The sequence below is a fragment of the Salvelinus alpinus genome, chromosome 28 (genome assembly GCF_045679555.1).
Source record: "Salvelinus alpinus chromosome 28, SLU_Salpinus.1, whole genome shotgun sequence".
In the NCBI taxonomy this organism is placed as follows: Eukaryota; Metazoa; Chordata; class Actinopteri; order Salmoniformes; family Salmonidae; genus Salvelinus; species Salvelinus alpinus.
Window position 1 is genome coordinate 4035537 of NC_092113.1, and position 15033 is coordinate 4050569.

The 15033-nt window shown below is 42.3% G+C and overlaps 1 protein-coding gene across 1 annotated transcript in view; it reads left to right on the forward strand.

Moving 5' to 3' along the window:
- The window catches only part of LOC139556969 (cadherin-like protein 26), a 42095-nt gene extending 27868 nt beyond the window's left edge, over nucleotides 1–14227 (forward strand). Inside the window, exons 17-19 of the mRNA XM_071371179.1 lie at nucleotides 11091–11129; nucleotides 11283–11354; nucleotides 12518–14227. Coding sequence (XP_071227280.1) covers nucleotides 11091–11129; nucleotides 11283–11354; nucleotides 12518–12703 — 297 coding nt within the window. The 3' untranslated portion in view covers nucleotides 12704–14227. The remainder of the gene's footprint in view (nucleotides 1–11090; nucleotides 11130–11282; nucleotides 11355–12517) is intronic.
- The last annotated feature ends 806 nt before the right edge of the window (nucleotides 14228–15033 follow it).

The following is a 15033-nucleotide window of genomic DNA, read 5'->3' on the forward strand; positions in this document are numbered from 1 at the left end:
ACAAGCAAAGCACCCCCACACCATCACACCTCCTCCTTGCTTCACGGTGGGAACCACACTTGCGAGATCATCCGTTCACCTACTCTGCATCTCACAAAGACACTGTGGTTGGAACCAAAAATCGCAAATTTGGACTAATCATACCAATGGACAGATTTCCACTGGTCTAATGTTCGTTGCTCGTGTTTCTTGGCCCAATCATGTCTCTTCTTATTGGTGCTCTTTAGTAGTGGTTTCTTTGAAGCAATTCGACCATGAAGGCCTGATTCACGCGGTCTCCTCTGAACAGTTGATGTTGAGATGTGTCTATTACTTGAACTCTGTGAAGCATTTATTCGGGCTGCATTTTCTGAGGCTGGTAACTCTAATGAACTTATCGTCTGCTGACTTGCCTAGTTAAATAAAGGTCACATAAAAGAAAGACAAAAAATGAGTAAACTCTAGGTCTTCCTTTCCTGTGGCGGTCCTCATGAGAGCCAGTTACATCAGAGCTTGAGGGGTTTTGTGACTGCACTTGAAGAAACTTTCAAAGTTCTTGAAATTTTAAAGGATTGACTGAGCTTCATGTCTTACAGTAATGATGGATTGTTTATCTTTGTTCACAGTGACTTGCGAAAGTATTCACCCCCTTGGCATTTTTCTTATTTTGTTGCCTTACAACCTGGAATTAAAATAGATTTTTTGGGGGGGGGTTGTATCATTTGATTTACACAACATACCTACCACTTTGAAGATACAAAATATTTTTTATTGTGAACAAACAAGAAATTAAAAAAACTGAAAACGTGCATAACTATTCACCCACCCAAAGTCAATACTTTGTAGAGTCACCTTTTGCAGCAATTACAGCTTCAAGTCTCTTGGGGTATGTCTCTACAAGCTTGGCACATCTAGCCACTGGTATTGTTGCCTATTCTGCTCCAGCTCCAGCTCCTTCAAGTTGGATGAGATCCGCTGGTGTACAGCAATCTTTAACTCACACCACATATTCTCAATTGGATTGAGGTCTGGGCTTTGACTAGGCCATTCCAAGACATGTAAATGTTTCCCCTTAAACCACTCAAGTGTTGTTTTAGCAGTATGCTTAGGGTCATTGTCCTGCTGGAAGGTGAACCTCCATCCCAGTCTCAAATCTCTGGAAGACGGAAACAGGTTTCCCTCAAAAATGTCCATGTATTTAGCACCATCCATCATTCTTTCAATTCTGACCAGTTTCCCAGTCCCTGCTGGTGAAAAACATGGGGGGATGGCGTTCTCGGGGTGATGAGGTGTCGGGTTTGCGCCAGACATAGCATTTTCCTTGATGGCCAAAAAGTCTTATCTGACCAGAGTACCTTCTTCCATATGTTTGGGGAGTCTCCCACATGCCTTTTTGCGAACACCAAACGTGTTTGCTTATTTCTTTCTTTAAGCAATGCCTTTTTTTCTGGCCACTCTTCACTCTGTGGAGTGTACAGCTTAAAGTGGTCCTATGGACAGATACTCCAATCTCCGCTGTGGAGCTTTGCAGCTACTTCAGGGGTCTCTTTTGTCTCTTTGTTGCCTCTCTGATTAATGCCCTTCTTGCCTGGTCCGTGAGTTTTGGTGGGAAGCCCTCTATTGGCAGGTTTGTTGTGGTGCCATATTCTTTCCATTTAAAAACAATTATTTATTGGTTCTCCGTGGGATGTTCAAAGTTTCCGATTTTTTTTATATAACCCAACCCTGATCTGTACTTCTCCAGCCCTTTGTCCCTGACCTGTTTGGAGAGCTCCTTGGTATTCATGCTGCCGCTTGCTTGGTGTTGCCCCTTGCTTAGTGGTGTTGCAGACTCTGGGGCCTTTAGAACAGGTGTGATCATGTGACAGATCATGTGACACTTAGATTGCATACAGGTGGACTTTATTTAACTAATTATGTGACTTCTGGTGGTAATTGGTTGCACCGGATCTTATTTAGGGGCTTCATAGCAAAAAGGGTGAATATATATGCACGCACCACTTTTCCATTTTAAATTAATGTAATTTAAAAAAGTAATTTTTTTCATTTCACTTCACCAATATAGACAATTTTGTCCATTTCCATTACATGAATTTAAATTACAGGTTGTAATGCACAAAATAGGAAAAATGCCAAAGGGGGATGAATACTTTTGCAATGCACTGCAAGCCTGATCAGCTCAGAACACCTAAGGGTGAGTTAAATGATTTTGAAAAAAGCAATTACGGAAATTAACTGGAATGATCTTCTGTCCTATAAAAATGTGGAAGCTGACAGTCAGGTTTTTCTATCCACAATTCAGACTACAAATGGCTACAAGGAAATCGAAACCTGGCCAAAAGAGCACTCTTCCTTGGCTAAATGGAGAAATCTGAAAACTGATGAAAATGTTATATTTTTTTATTTCACCAGGTAGGCCAGTTGAGAACAAGTTCTCATTTACAACTGCGACCTGGCCAAGATAAAGCAAAGCAGTGCGACAAAAAACAACACAGAGTTAAACATAGGATAAACAAAAGTACAGTCAATAACACAATAGAAAAATCTATATACAATGTGTGCAAACGCAGTAAGGAAGTAAGGCAATAAATAGGCCATAGTAGCGAAGTAATCACAATTTAGCAAATTAACACTGAAGTGATAGATGTGCAGATGATGTGCAAGTAGAAATACTGGTGTGCAAAAGAGCAAAAAAGTCAATAAAAACAATATGGGGATGAGGTAGATAGTTGGGTGGGCTATTTACAGGTGGGCTATGTACAGCTGCAGCGATCGGTAAGCTGCTCTGACAGCTGATGCTTAAAGTTAGTGAGGGAGATATAAGTCTCCAACTTCAGCGATTTTTGCAATTCGTTCCAGTCATTGGCAGCAGAGAACTGGAAGGAAAGGCAGCCAAAGTGGGTGTTAGCTTTGGGTATAACCAGTGAGATATACCTGCTGGAGCGTGTGATACAGGTGGGTGTTGTTATGGTGACCAGCGAGCTGAGATAAGGCGGAGCTTTACCTAGCAAAGACTTATAGATGACCTGGAGCCAGTGGGTCTGGCGATGAATATGTAGCGAGGGCCAGCCGACGAGAGCATACAGGTCGCAGTGGTGGGTGGTATATGGGGCTTTGGTGACAAAACGGATGGCACTGTGATAGACTGCATCCAGTTTGCTGATTAGAGTGTTGGAGGCTATTTTGTAAATGACATCGCTGAAGTTGAGGATCGGTAGGATAGTCACTTATACCAGGGTATGTTTGGCAGCGTGAGTGAAGGAGGCTTTGTTGCGAAATAGGAAGCCGATTCTAGATTTTGGATTGGAGATGCTTAATATGAGTCTGGAAGGAGAGTTTACAGTCTAGCCAGACACCTAGGTACTTGTAGTTGTCCACATATTCTAAGTCAGAACCGTCCAGAGTAGTGATGCTCGGCGGGAGGGCGGGTGCGGGCAGCGATCGGTTGAAGAGCATGCATTTAGTTTTACTAGCGTTTAAGAGCAGTTGGAGGCCACGTAAGGAGTGTTGTGTGGCATTGAAGGTCGTTTGGAGGTTTGTTAACACAGTGTCAAAAGAAGGGCCAGATGTATACAGAATGGTGTCGTCTGCGTAGAGGTGGATCAAGGAATCACCCGCAAAGAGAGCAACATCATTGACCTATACAGAGAAAAGAGTCGGCCGAGAATTGAACCCTGTGGTACCCCCATAGAGACTACCAGAGGTCCGGACAACAGGCCCTCCGATTTGACACACTGAACTCAATCTGAGAAGTAGTTGGTGAACCAGGCGAAGGCAGTCATTTGAGAAACCAAGGCTGTTGAGTCTGCCGATAAGAATACGGTGATTGACAGAGTCGAAAGCCTTGGCCAGGTCGATGAAAACGGCTGCACAGTACTGTCTTTTATCGATGGCGGTTATGATATTGTTTAGTACCTTGAGCATGGCTGAGGTGCACCCGTGACCAGCTCGGAAACCGTATTGCACAGCGGAGAAGGTACGGTGTGATTCTAAATGGTCAGTGATCTGTTTGTTAACTTGGCTTTCGAAGACTTTAAAAAGGCAGGGCAGGATGGATATAGGTCTATAACAGTTTGGGTCTAGAGTGTCTCCCCCTTTGAAGAGGATGATGACTACGGCAGCTTTCCAATCTTTAGGAATCTCGGACGATACAAAAGAGAGGTTGAACAGACTAGTAATAGGGGTTGCAACAATGGTGGCAGATAATTTTAGAAAGAGAGGGTCCAGATTGTCTAGCCCAGCTGATTTGTACGGGTCCAGGTTTTGCAGCTCTTTCAGAACATCTGCTATCTGGATTTGGGTGAAGGAGAAGCTGGGGAGCCTTGGGCAGGTAGCTGTGGGGGATGCGGAGCTTTTGGCCGGGGTCGGGGTAGCCAGGAGGAAAGCATGGCCAGCCGTAGAGAAATGCTTATTGAAATTCTCGATTATTGTGGATTTATAGGTGGTGACAGTGCTTCCTAGCCTCAGTGCAGTGGGCAGCTGGGAGGAGGTGCTCTTATTCTCCATGGACTTTACAGTGTCCCAGAACCTTTGAGAGTTAGAGCTACAGGATGCAAATTTCTGTTTGAAAAAGCTATCCTTTGCTTTCCTAACTGACTGTGTGTGTATTGGTTCCTGACTTCCCTGAAAAATTGCATATCCCGGGGACTATTCGATGCTAGTGCAGTACGCCACAGGATGTTTTTGTGCTGGTCGAGGGCAGTCAGGTCTGGAGTGAACCAAGGGCTATATCTATTCTTAGTTCTACATTTTTTGAAAGGGCCATGCTTATTTAAGATGGTGAGGAAATGACTTTTAAAGAACAACCAGGCATCCTCAACTGACGGGATGAGATCCCAGGATACCTAGGCCAGGTCGATTTAGAAAGGCCTGCGCGCAGAAGTGTTTCAGGGAGCGTTTGACAGTGACGAGGGGTGGTCGTTTGGTCGCAGACCCATAGCGGATGCAGGCAATGAGGCAGTGATCGCTGAGATCCTGATTGAAAACAGCAGAGGTGTATTTGGAGGGCAAGTTGGTCAGGATAATTTCTATGAGGGTGCCCATGTTAACGGGGTTTAGGGTTGTACCTGGTGGGTTCCTTGATAATTTGTGTGAATGAACGAGATCATGCACCAGAAAACAGCCCTGAAGTCCAAATTAGAACATCATGGATGTAGGTTTACCATGTTAAGAGAAATAAGACAATGAAAGAAATCAGACAGGCCAAGGCAAACTTATTTTATTAACATAATTGGTGAAGCTAAGGAAAATTCTAAATTGATCTGGGAGAATCTAAAGAAGCTGACAGGGAAAGACCATAGTAACACTGTAAAAATACTAGAAATCAATGTGAATGTCAGTCTAACACAGGATGCAGTCGAAATAGCAACAGCCTTCAACTCATACTTTGTTGTCTCTGTCAAGGTACTCACACATAACTAGTTTCTTGGGCTCAGCGCCAGTGAATGAGACTCAACCTGTCTTCACCATAAAGGAGGTTTCTGAGTCAGAGGTGAACAAGGTGATTAGCTCACTAAAGAAATCTAAAGACAAATATGTGTTTTGGCTGGACTCTACCTTTCTTAAAACTACAAAAATCACTCACTGGCCCCATTACTTAGGTCACCAACACATGTATTGGTCAGGGGGTGTTTCCAAGTGTCTGGAAGTCAGCCATAATAACATCTTTAAATCAGGTGACTCTGCTGACGTGAGTAACTACAGGCCCATTAGTATACTACCTGTGGTGTTGACTTTACTAAAAAAGTGTGTAGCAGAGCAACTGATTGCCCACCTCAACAAAATCCCCTTCACATTACACTCCATGCAGTTTGGCTTCAGAGCAAACAACTCCACAGAAACGGCCAACTGCTTTCTTCTGTAAAATGTGAAGTCCAAGATGATGGTGGGACTGTGTTTCTAGAAAAGCCTTTGATACTGTTATCCATGAGGTTCTCATCACAAAATTGTCCAAGTTCAACTTTTCCCCTGATGCCTTGAGAAGGATGAAATCATACTGTACCTTGAAGGCTGAACCCAGTGTGTCAGTAAGCAATGAGATGTCGCCGACCCTCAGCTATGATGTGGGTGTGCCCCAAGGGTCAATACTGAGGCCCCTCCTGTTCAGCCTGTAAATTAATGATCGGCCTTCTGTCTGTTCTGGGTCTGAAGTACAAATGTAGGGAGACGATACAGTGATATATGTGCATGCAAAGAGCAAACAACAAGCTTCAAAATAACTCACTACTGTAATGGTCCAGGTTACAAAGTGGCTCAGTGTCTCATGTTTGCATCTCAATGTGAATAAACAGTCTGCATGTTCTTCACAAAGAGGGCAACTGATGCTACTGGGCCAGATGTCTATGTGTCAATGGAGAAGCTCCCGGTGGTAGCTTGGTATCATACTTGATTCCAAACTATCTTTTAAAAAGCAGGTGGAAAGGTTTACTCAAGTGACCAAATTCAACCTAGCTAATGTCCCCCAAAAAATGTTTAATTGACTACAGAGGCAGAAAAACTGTTATTCAATGCTATGATACTCCCTACCTTAACAAACTGCTTGACAAGTTGGGCCCAAGCTTGCAGTACAACATTAAACCCCATTCAGTATGTAAACAGGCTCTCAAAGTGCTTGGTAGAAAGCCCAATAGGCATCATCACCGTTACATCCTCAGAAAGCATGAGCTCCTAATTTGGGAAAATCTTGGGCAATGCACAGACGCATGTCTTGTATTCAAGATCCTAAATGGCCTGGTCTGCCATGAGAGGTGACTGTATAGTCCCATTAAGGAAAAGCACCATTATTCAAACTGCTTTCTCTGTAAGAGCTTCCCATGTCTGGAACACACTGCCATCAGACATACATATTTGCACCACCTATTGCACATTCACAAAATAAAACATAAAGACATGGCTAAAAGACTATCAGACTTGTGAACATAATCCCTAGCTGTGTATTGCCACTTTCCATGTAATCTGTTGTTGTGTAGCTTGTGAGGTGTAGAAACACTTTGTTTCTTCTATGTATTTTGTATCAGGACTCAGGCTAAGACCCAGATGCAGACACAGGAGGCGGATAGTACGAGTCTCAGAGTTTATTTTAGTACAAGAGGCAGGCAAAATGTAAGTCAAGGCAGGCAAAGAGTCGTAATACAAATCAGAGTCAGGCAGGTACAGGACAGCGGGCAGGATCAGGGTCAGGACAGGCAGAAAGGTCAGAACTGGGAAGACTAAGAAAAACAAAAACTAGAGCACAGGAAACATGGGAACACGCTGGTGGGACTTGACGGGACAAGAAGAAATGGCAACAGACGGCACTTTTACTGAAACGTTGATTAATATGCACTATCCCTTTAAAAATAAACTCAATAAAAATAAACCCCCTTTGATAAGGCAAGCCTAAATAAGTTCAGGAGTAAAAATGTGCTTAAGTCAAATAATAAGTTGCGTGGGCTCACTCTGTGTGCAATAATAGTGTTTAACATTATTTTTTTAATGACTACGTCATCTCTATACCGCACATACAATTGTCTGTAAACTGTTCTTGTCGCATACAAATATTTAGCAGATGTTATTGCGGGTGTAGCGACATGCTTGTGTTCCTAGTTCCAACAGTGCAGTAGTATCTAACAATTCACAACAATACACACAATTCTAAAAGTAAAGAATGGACATAAGAAATATATAAATATTAGGACGAGCAATGTCGGAGACCGGAGTGTGTATACGTACAGTTGAAGTCAGAAGTTTACATACACTTAGGTTGGAGTCATTAAAACTCGTTTTTCAACCACCACAAATTTCTTGTTAACAAACTATAGTTTTGGCAAGTCGGTTAGGACATCTACATTGTGCACGACACAAGTCATTTTTCCAACAATTGTTTACAGACAGATTATTTCACTTATAGTATCTAGTGCAGTAGTATCTATAAGTATCTATTATAGTATTCACTCACTGTATCACAATTCCAGTGGGTCAGAAGTTTACATACACTAAGTTGACTGCCTTTAAACAGCTTGGTAAATTCCAGAAAATGATGTCACGGCTTTAGAAGCTTCTGATAGGCTAATTGACATAATTTGAGTCAATTGGAGGTGTACCTGTGGATGTATTTCAAGGCCTACCTTCAAACTCAAATTACCTCTTTGCTTGACATCATGGGAAAATCTAAATAAATCAGCCAAGACCTCAGAAAAAATTGTAGACCTCCACAAGTCTGGTTCATCCTTGGGAGCAATTTCCAAACTCCTGAAGGTATCTCATCTGTACAAACAATAGTATGCAAGTATGAACACCATGGGACCACGCAGTCGTCATACCGCTCAGGAAGGAGACGCGTTCTGTCTCTCCTAGAGATGAACGTACTTTGGTGTGAAAAGTGCAAATCAATCCCAGAACAACAGCAAAGGACCTTGTGAAGATGCTGGGGGAAACAGGCACAAAAGGGGGATGCTTGCAAGCCGATGAACACCATCCCAACCGTGAAGCACGGGGGTGGCAGCATCATGTTGTGGGGGTGCTTTGCTGCAGGAGGGACTGGTGCATGACACAAAATACATGACATCATGAGGGAGGAAAATGATGTGGATATATTGAGGCAACATCTCAAGACATCAGTCAGGAAGTTAAAGCTTGGTCGCAAATGTGTCTTCCAAATGGACAATGACCCCAAGCATACTTCCAAAGTTGTGGCAAAATGGCTTAAGGACAACAAAGTCAAGGTATTGGAGTGGCCATCACAAAGCCCTGACCTCAATCCCATAGAAAATGTGTGGGCAGAACTGAAATAGCGTGTGCGAGCAAGGAGGCCTACAAACCGGACTCCGTTACACCAGCTCTGTCAGGAGGAATGGGCCAAAATTCACCCAACTTATTGTGGGAAGCTTGTGGAAGGCTACCAAAAACGTTTGTCCCCAGGTAAACAATTTAAAGGCAATGCTACCAAATAATTGAGTGTATGTAAACTTCTGACCCACTGGGAATGTGATGAAAGAAATAAAAGCTGAAATAAATCATTCTCTCTATAATTCTGACATTTCACATTCTTAAAATAAAGTGGTGATTCTAACTGACATAAGACAGGGAATTTTTACTAGGATTAAATGTCATGAATTGTGAGTTTAAATGTATTTGGCTAAGGTGTATGTAAACTTCCAACTTCAACTGTATACACAGTACCAGTCACAATTTTGGACAAGGGTTTTTTCTACATTGTAGAATAATAGTGAAGATTTTAAAACTATGAAATAACACATTTGGAATCATGTAGTAACAAAAAAAGTGAATAAATCAAAATATATTTTATATTTGAGTCTTTAAAGTAGCCAATCTTTGCCTTGATGACAGCTTTGCACACTCTTGGCAGTTTCTCAACCAGCTTCATGAGGTAGTCACCTGGAATGCATTTCAATTATTAACAGGTGTGCTTTGTTACAAGTTAATTTGTGGAATGTCTTTGCTTCTTAATGAGTTTGAGCCAATCAGTTGTGTTGTGACAAGGTAGGGGTAGTATACAGAAGATAGCCCTATTTGTAATATGCAGTATATACATTTGAAATTTGTAAAACATTATGTAAAAATTATTAAAATGACTAGAGTTCCATTGTTAAAGTAACCAGTGATTCCATGTCTATGTATATGGGTCAGCAGCCTCTCAGGTGCAGGGTTGAGTAGCTGGGTGGTAGCCGGCTATTGATGGCTATTTAACAGTCTGATGGCTTTTTTCAGTCTCTCAGTCCAAGCGTGGATGCACCTGTACTGACCTCGCTTTCTGGACGATAGTGGGGTGGCTCGGGTAGTTGATGTCCTTAATTATCTTTTTGTCCTTCCTGTGACGTTCCTGTGAAGTCAACTGCTGTAGGTGTCCCGGAGGGCAGGCAGTGATCCCTTGGTGAAGCGTTGGGCAGACTGCACCACCTTCTGGAGAGCCCTGCTCTCAATTGTGCATCTGTAGAGGTTTGTGAGGATCTTAGGGGCCAAGACAAATTTCTTTAGCCTCCTATGGTTGAAGAGGCGTTGTTGCACCTTCTTCACCACACTGTCTGTGTGAGTGAACCATTTCAGATTATCATTGATATGTACGCAGAGGAATTTGAAGCTTTTCACCTTCTCCACTATGGTCCCGTCAATGTCGATAGGGGCGTGCTCCCTCTGCTCTCAGTCCACGATCATCTCCTTTGTTTTGTTGACGTTGAGGGTGGTTATTTTCCTGGCATCACACCGCCAGGGCCCTCACCTCCTCCCTGTAGGCTCTCGTCATTGCTGGTAATCAGGCCTACTACTGTTGTGTCGTCTGCAAACTTGATGACTGAGTTGGAGGCGTGCGTGGCCGCGCAGTCATGGTTGGACAGGGAGTACAGGAGGAGGCTGAGCATGCACCCTTGTGGGGCCCCTGTGTTGAGGAACAGTGTAGTGGAGGTGTTGTTTCCTACCTTCACCACCTGGGGGCAGCCTGTCAGGAAGTCCAGGATCCAGTTGCACAGGGCAGTCTTCCGACCCAGGGCCCAGAGCTTAATGATGAGCTTGGAGTCTCTTATCAAGACGACATGGAATGTTCCTGAGTGGCCTAGTTACAGTTTTTACTTGAACCTCCTTGAAAATCTATGGCAAGACTTGAAAATGGCTGCCTAGCAATGATCCACAACCAACTTGACGGAAGTTGTTGGTTGTGCAAATATTGTACAATCTAGATGTGCAAAGCTTAGAGACCCAGAAAGACTCACCGCTGTGATCGCTGCCAAAGGTGATTATAGCATGTATTGACTCAGGTTGTGGATACTAATGTAATTGAGATATTTCTGTATTTCACTATCAAGAAATTTGCAAGAAATTCTCGATATGTTTTCACTTTGTCATTATGGGGTATTGTGTATAGACTGGTGAGAATTGATTTTGTTTTTAAATGAGTTTTTAAATTCAGGCTGTAATACAACAAAATGTGGAACAAGTCAAGAGGTGTGAAAACTTTCTGGAGGCCCTGTATATGATTCGACAGTTGTATAGATGCAATCTATGACAGGTTATTACATATTTAACTACAGATGATCAAGGTTTTATACAGTGAAGTGGGTGCGTTAATGCAGTCGATCATTCTCATATCAACAATGTGAATATGAATTTTCCAATTGCAGTACCAGGCGTGGACTATAAGCAGGAACAATACCATGAGGGTAAGTGTTGCTGTGCACTAACTATCAGAATCGTGTCTACTTGACACCACACCACACCATTGACACATACGCACTACATAAAATGTTGTTTCCTCCATCAAGCCTTCATGTTTGTTTTCCTGTGTTTTCACGGCTCCTCTGCTCTCTCCTTAGAGTAACTCTTCGAAGTACTCCCGCTCCTTCGGCCTGCTGTCGGACCAGCACATTTCAGAGCACATAGACCGGGTAAGATACCTGTCCCCAAGCAAAGCAGCTATTACAGAACCGGTTGTGTGGACACTGGCCCAAGGGCCCCAGAGAGGGAACTGTGGGTCCCAGAGGGGGAACCACCTCAGGCCAGCCCCTGTGTAATCACATAATGAGACCCGTAATCCTCACTAAGAGGCATTTTAGCACAACTCCTTTGTATTAGCGTGGTAGAGTACTGTGTAACACCAGGTGTTTGTACAGTACGAGGGCTTAAAACGTCAGACCTGACACGTATGTGACATGTAGAAAATGTCACAAATAGCCTGTGCTGTGAAAACAGAGACTGACAATTACGTCAAGATGTAAATGATGCACCATGTGGTCTTGAAAACAATAACTCTGGTGGTGATATGTCTTTTCACTACTATATACACTGCTCAAAAAAATAAAGGGAACACTTAAACAACACAATGTAACTCCAAGTCAATCACACTTCTGTGAAATCAAACTGTCCACTTAGGAAGCAACACTGATTGACAATAAATTTCACATGCTGTTGTGCAAATGGAATAGACAAAAGGTGGAAATTATAGGCAATTAGCAAGACACCCCCAAAAAAGGAGTGATTCTGCAGGTGGTGACCACAGACCACTTCTCAGTTCCTATGCTTCCTGGCTGATGTTTTGGTCACTTTTGAATGCTGGCGGTGCTTTCACTCTAGTGGTAGCATGAGACGGAGTCTACAACCCACACAAGTGGCTCAGGTAGTGCAGTTCATCCAGGATGGCACATCAATGCGAGCTGTGGCAAAAAGGTTTGCTGTGTCTGTCAGCGTAGTGTCCAGAGCATGAAGGCGCTACCAGGAGACAGGCCAGTACATCAGGAGACGTGGAGGAGGCCGTAGGAGGGCAACAACCCAGCAGCAGGACCGCTACCTCCGCCTTTGTGCAAGGAGGTGCACTGCCAGAGCCCTGCAAAATGACCTCCAGCAGGCCACAAATGTGCATGTGTCAGCATATGGTCCCTTTATTTTTTTGAGCAGTGTACATTCTTTAATGTAAGAAATATCCCCCAGTTGGATATATTATAAAGACTTAATTAGTTACTAGTATTGAGAGTTTTTTAAGATCTTGTAGAAGTGTAATTCTTGAAAAGTTTAATAGTTAACATCCTCTAACGTTGGCGTATTGGTTCCCCAGAGGGTGTATATGATTGGAGATGAGGTGGACGACCAACCCTACGAGTACAGATACGAGGGGAGAGGCAGCACGTGCCAGTCGCTGGATGAGCTATCGCTAAGTAACCTGGGGGATGACTTGAAGTTCCTAGAGGACCTGGGGTCAAAGTTCAACACCCTGGGGGGCATCTGTCACCAGGACATGTAGGAGAGGAACATTTAGGGTGTAGACACACACACCTGGCTGGACTGGGAAATGGTGCTTATTAGCCACATTAGACTGGGGGGGATGACCTATCAGTTGGAGAAAAGGACACAGCTACACCAAACTTCCTCCATTTTGATTTTAGAACAAGCTTTGCATTATCGACATAAGTGGGGCATTTTCTTACAGACCGAAACTGTTTTGGATTGGCTTTTACCCAGAAGAAGGACTGATATTCTGATATTTTTGTCTGATATTTTTGTCTGACACAATGAATGATGAACTTACTGTACTGATACGGTTTGTATCATGCTCGGATGGCTTTATGGACTTTGGTTTTGACAGGGCTGGGTTGTGTTTATATGGCAATTTGTTTTGTTATGTTATGTGTTTTTTTATCATCGCCACGCTTCGCAGTATTTTCAACAGAATTGTATAATCTCTTGATCTACTGGTTATGCCAGAATGGGATTCGATAGAAATGTCGAAATGTCAACATCACTTCTGTGGGAACATTAGCATTGTGTGTATCATACTTTTTATGGCCTTTTTCTGCTTAGGTTATGGATATGGATTTACCCAAGTTGCTTAAAATATTAATTACAAAAACATTCCTGGAATTAATGTGTACATTAGCCATTATGACAACCCACCACAGAGTAGATGTAATATCTACATAAGTACAATGTAATTACTAGGTGTTACACAGAATTTAGCTAGTTAAAATGAAGTGTATCATGAGGGGTACTTACTTGTAATTAATGTGTACTTATATAGTACATTACCCATCCTGACAACCTGGCCCTCAATTTAAAGCTTCTGGAAGCCCCACCTAAGTGAGAAAATAAACACATTAGTATGCCACAGAGTACATGCAATATCTGCATAAGTACAATTAATTAATAGGCGTTACACCGGATTTAGCTAGTTTAAGTGAAGTGTATTTTAATGTAATTACTTACTACTCATTACCAAGTGAAAATACCTACAAACATATGAGCTTCTACTTTAGTTAACTTTATTGCAACATCTAAAAAAAATACCTTACATTTCCTACCAAATAATAAGGATTTATATTGTTAATAAATTGATTAATTAGATGAAACAAACATATAGGCCTCCTCAATAACATAAATATGTGGCCTACAGTTTGGTGAGTAGCTTAGATCATTGTTGCCCAACTCCAGTCCTGGACTATCCCCAACATTAAACATGTGTTGTAGCCCTGGAGAAACCTGACTCAACTCAGAGGGCTTGACGATTAGTTGGCAAGTTGAATCAGGTAGTGTTTGCCTGGGGCTTTAATAAAAATGTGTACTGTTTGGGATACTCGAGAACTGGAGTTGGGAAACACTGACCTAGATAGTTAAGTTAGAACAACATGATTGTATTTTTCTTCGCTTTTGAATAACCCTTAAGAGTCTAAGGGGGGGAGGTCATACCAAGGATCATTTACGAAGCTTTTTGATTTTGAATTTTAAGACCATTTGATGTATCAAAAATATAAATAAATACATTATTTGATGAAAAAAATGTTTGGGTCTTATTCCTATTGTGCTATTATCCCATACAAACACATTGAATAACAGATTCACTACACGGAACAACAGTCCCCCCCAAAAAAATCAAAATGAAGTTTGTTCTGAATTGTCTGTCCTATATCTGAGAGATATAAAGAATGATCAGGAAACATTATGTCACGTTCTTCGTCCTCCTCGTCTGAGGAGGAGTAGTTGGAAGGATCGGAGGACCAAAATGCAGCGTGGTATGTGTTTATCATGAATTTAATAAACAGAGAACACTGAACAAACTATACAAAACAATAAACGAACAACGAACGTGAAGCTATATGAGAAATGTGCTGACACAAGCAACTAACATAGACAATCACCCACAACCCACAATGACAAAACAGGCTACCTAAATATGGTTCCCAATCAGAGACAACGACTAACACCTGCCTCTGATTGAGAACCATATCAGGCCAAACACAGAAACAGACAAACTAGACATACAACATAGAATGCCCACTCAGATCACACCCTGACCAAACAAAACATATAAACATACAAAGCAAACTATGGTCAGGGCGGGACACATTAGTTATTCTTTGTATCTAAGCAGTCTCCATATACAGTATACTGTACTTCCATTCATTTTTTTCAACTGATACTGTGGAACTTTCAAACGAGTCTTGTTAGGCCTGTGGGCATCATAGAGCAAAACATGTAAGTGTTCGTGAGAGTCTCACCTTTACATAGATGGGTCATATTATTGTGTTGTCCAAACTGTTCGGACGCTACAGACAGAAGTTGGTCCCAAGACGCTTGTGG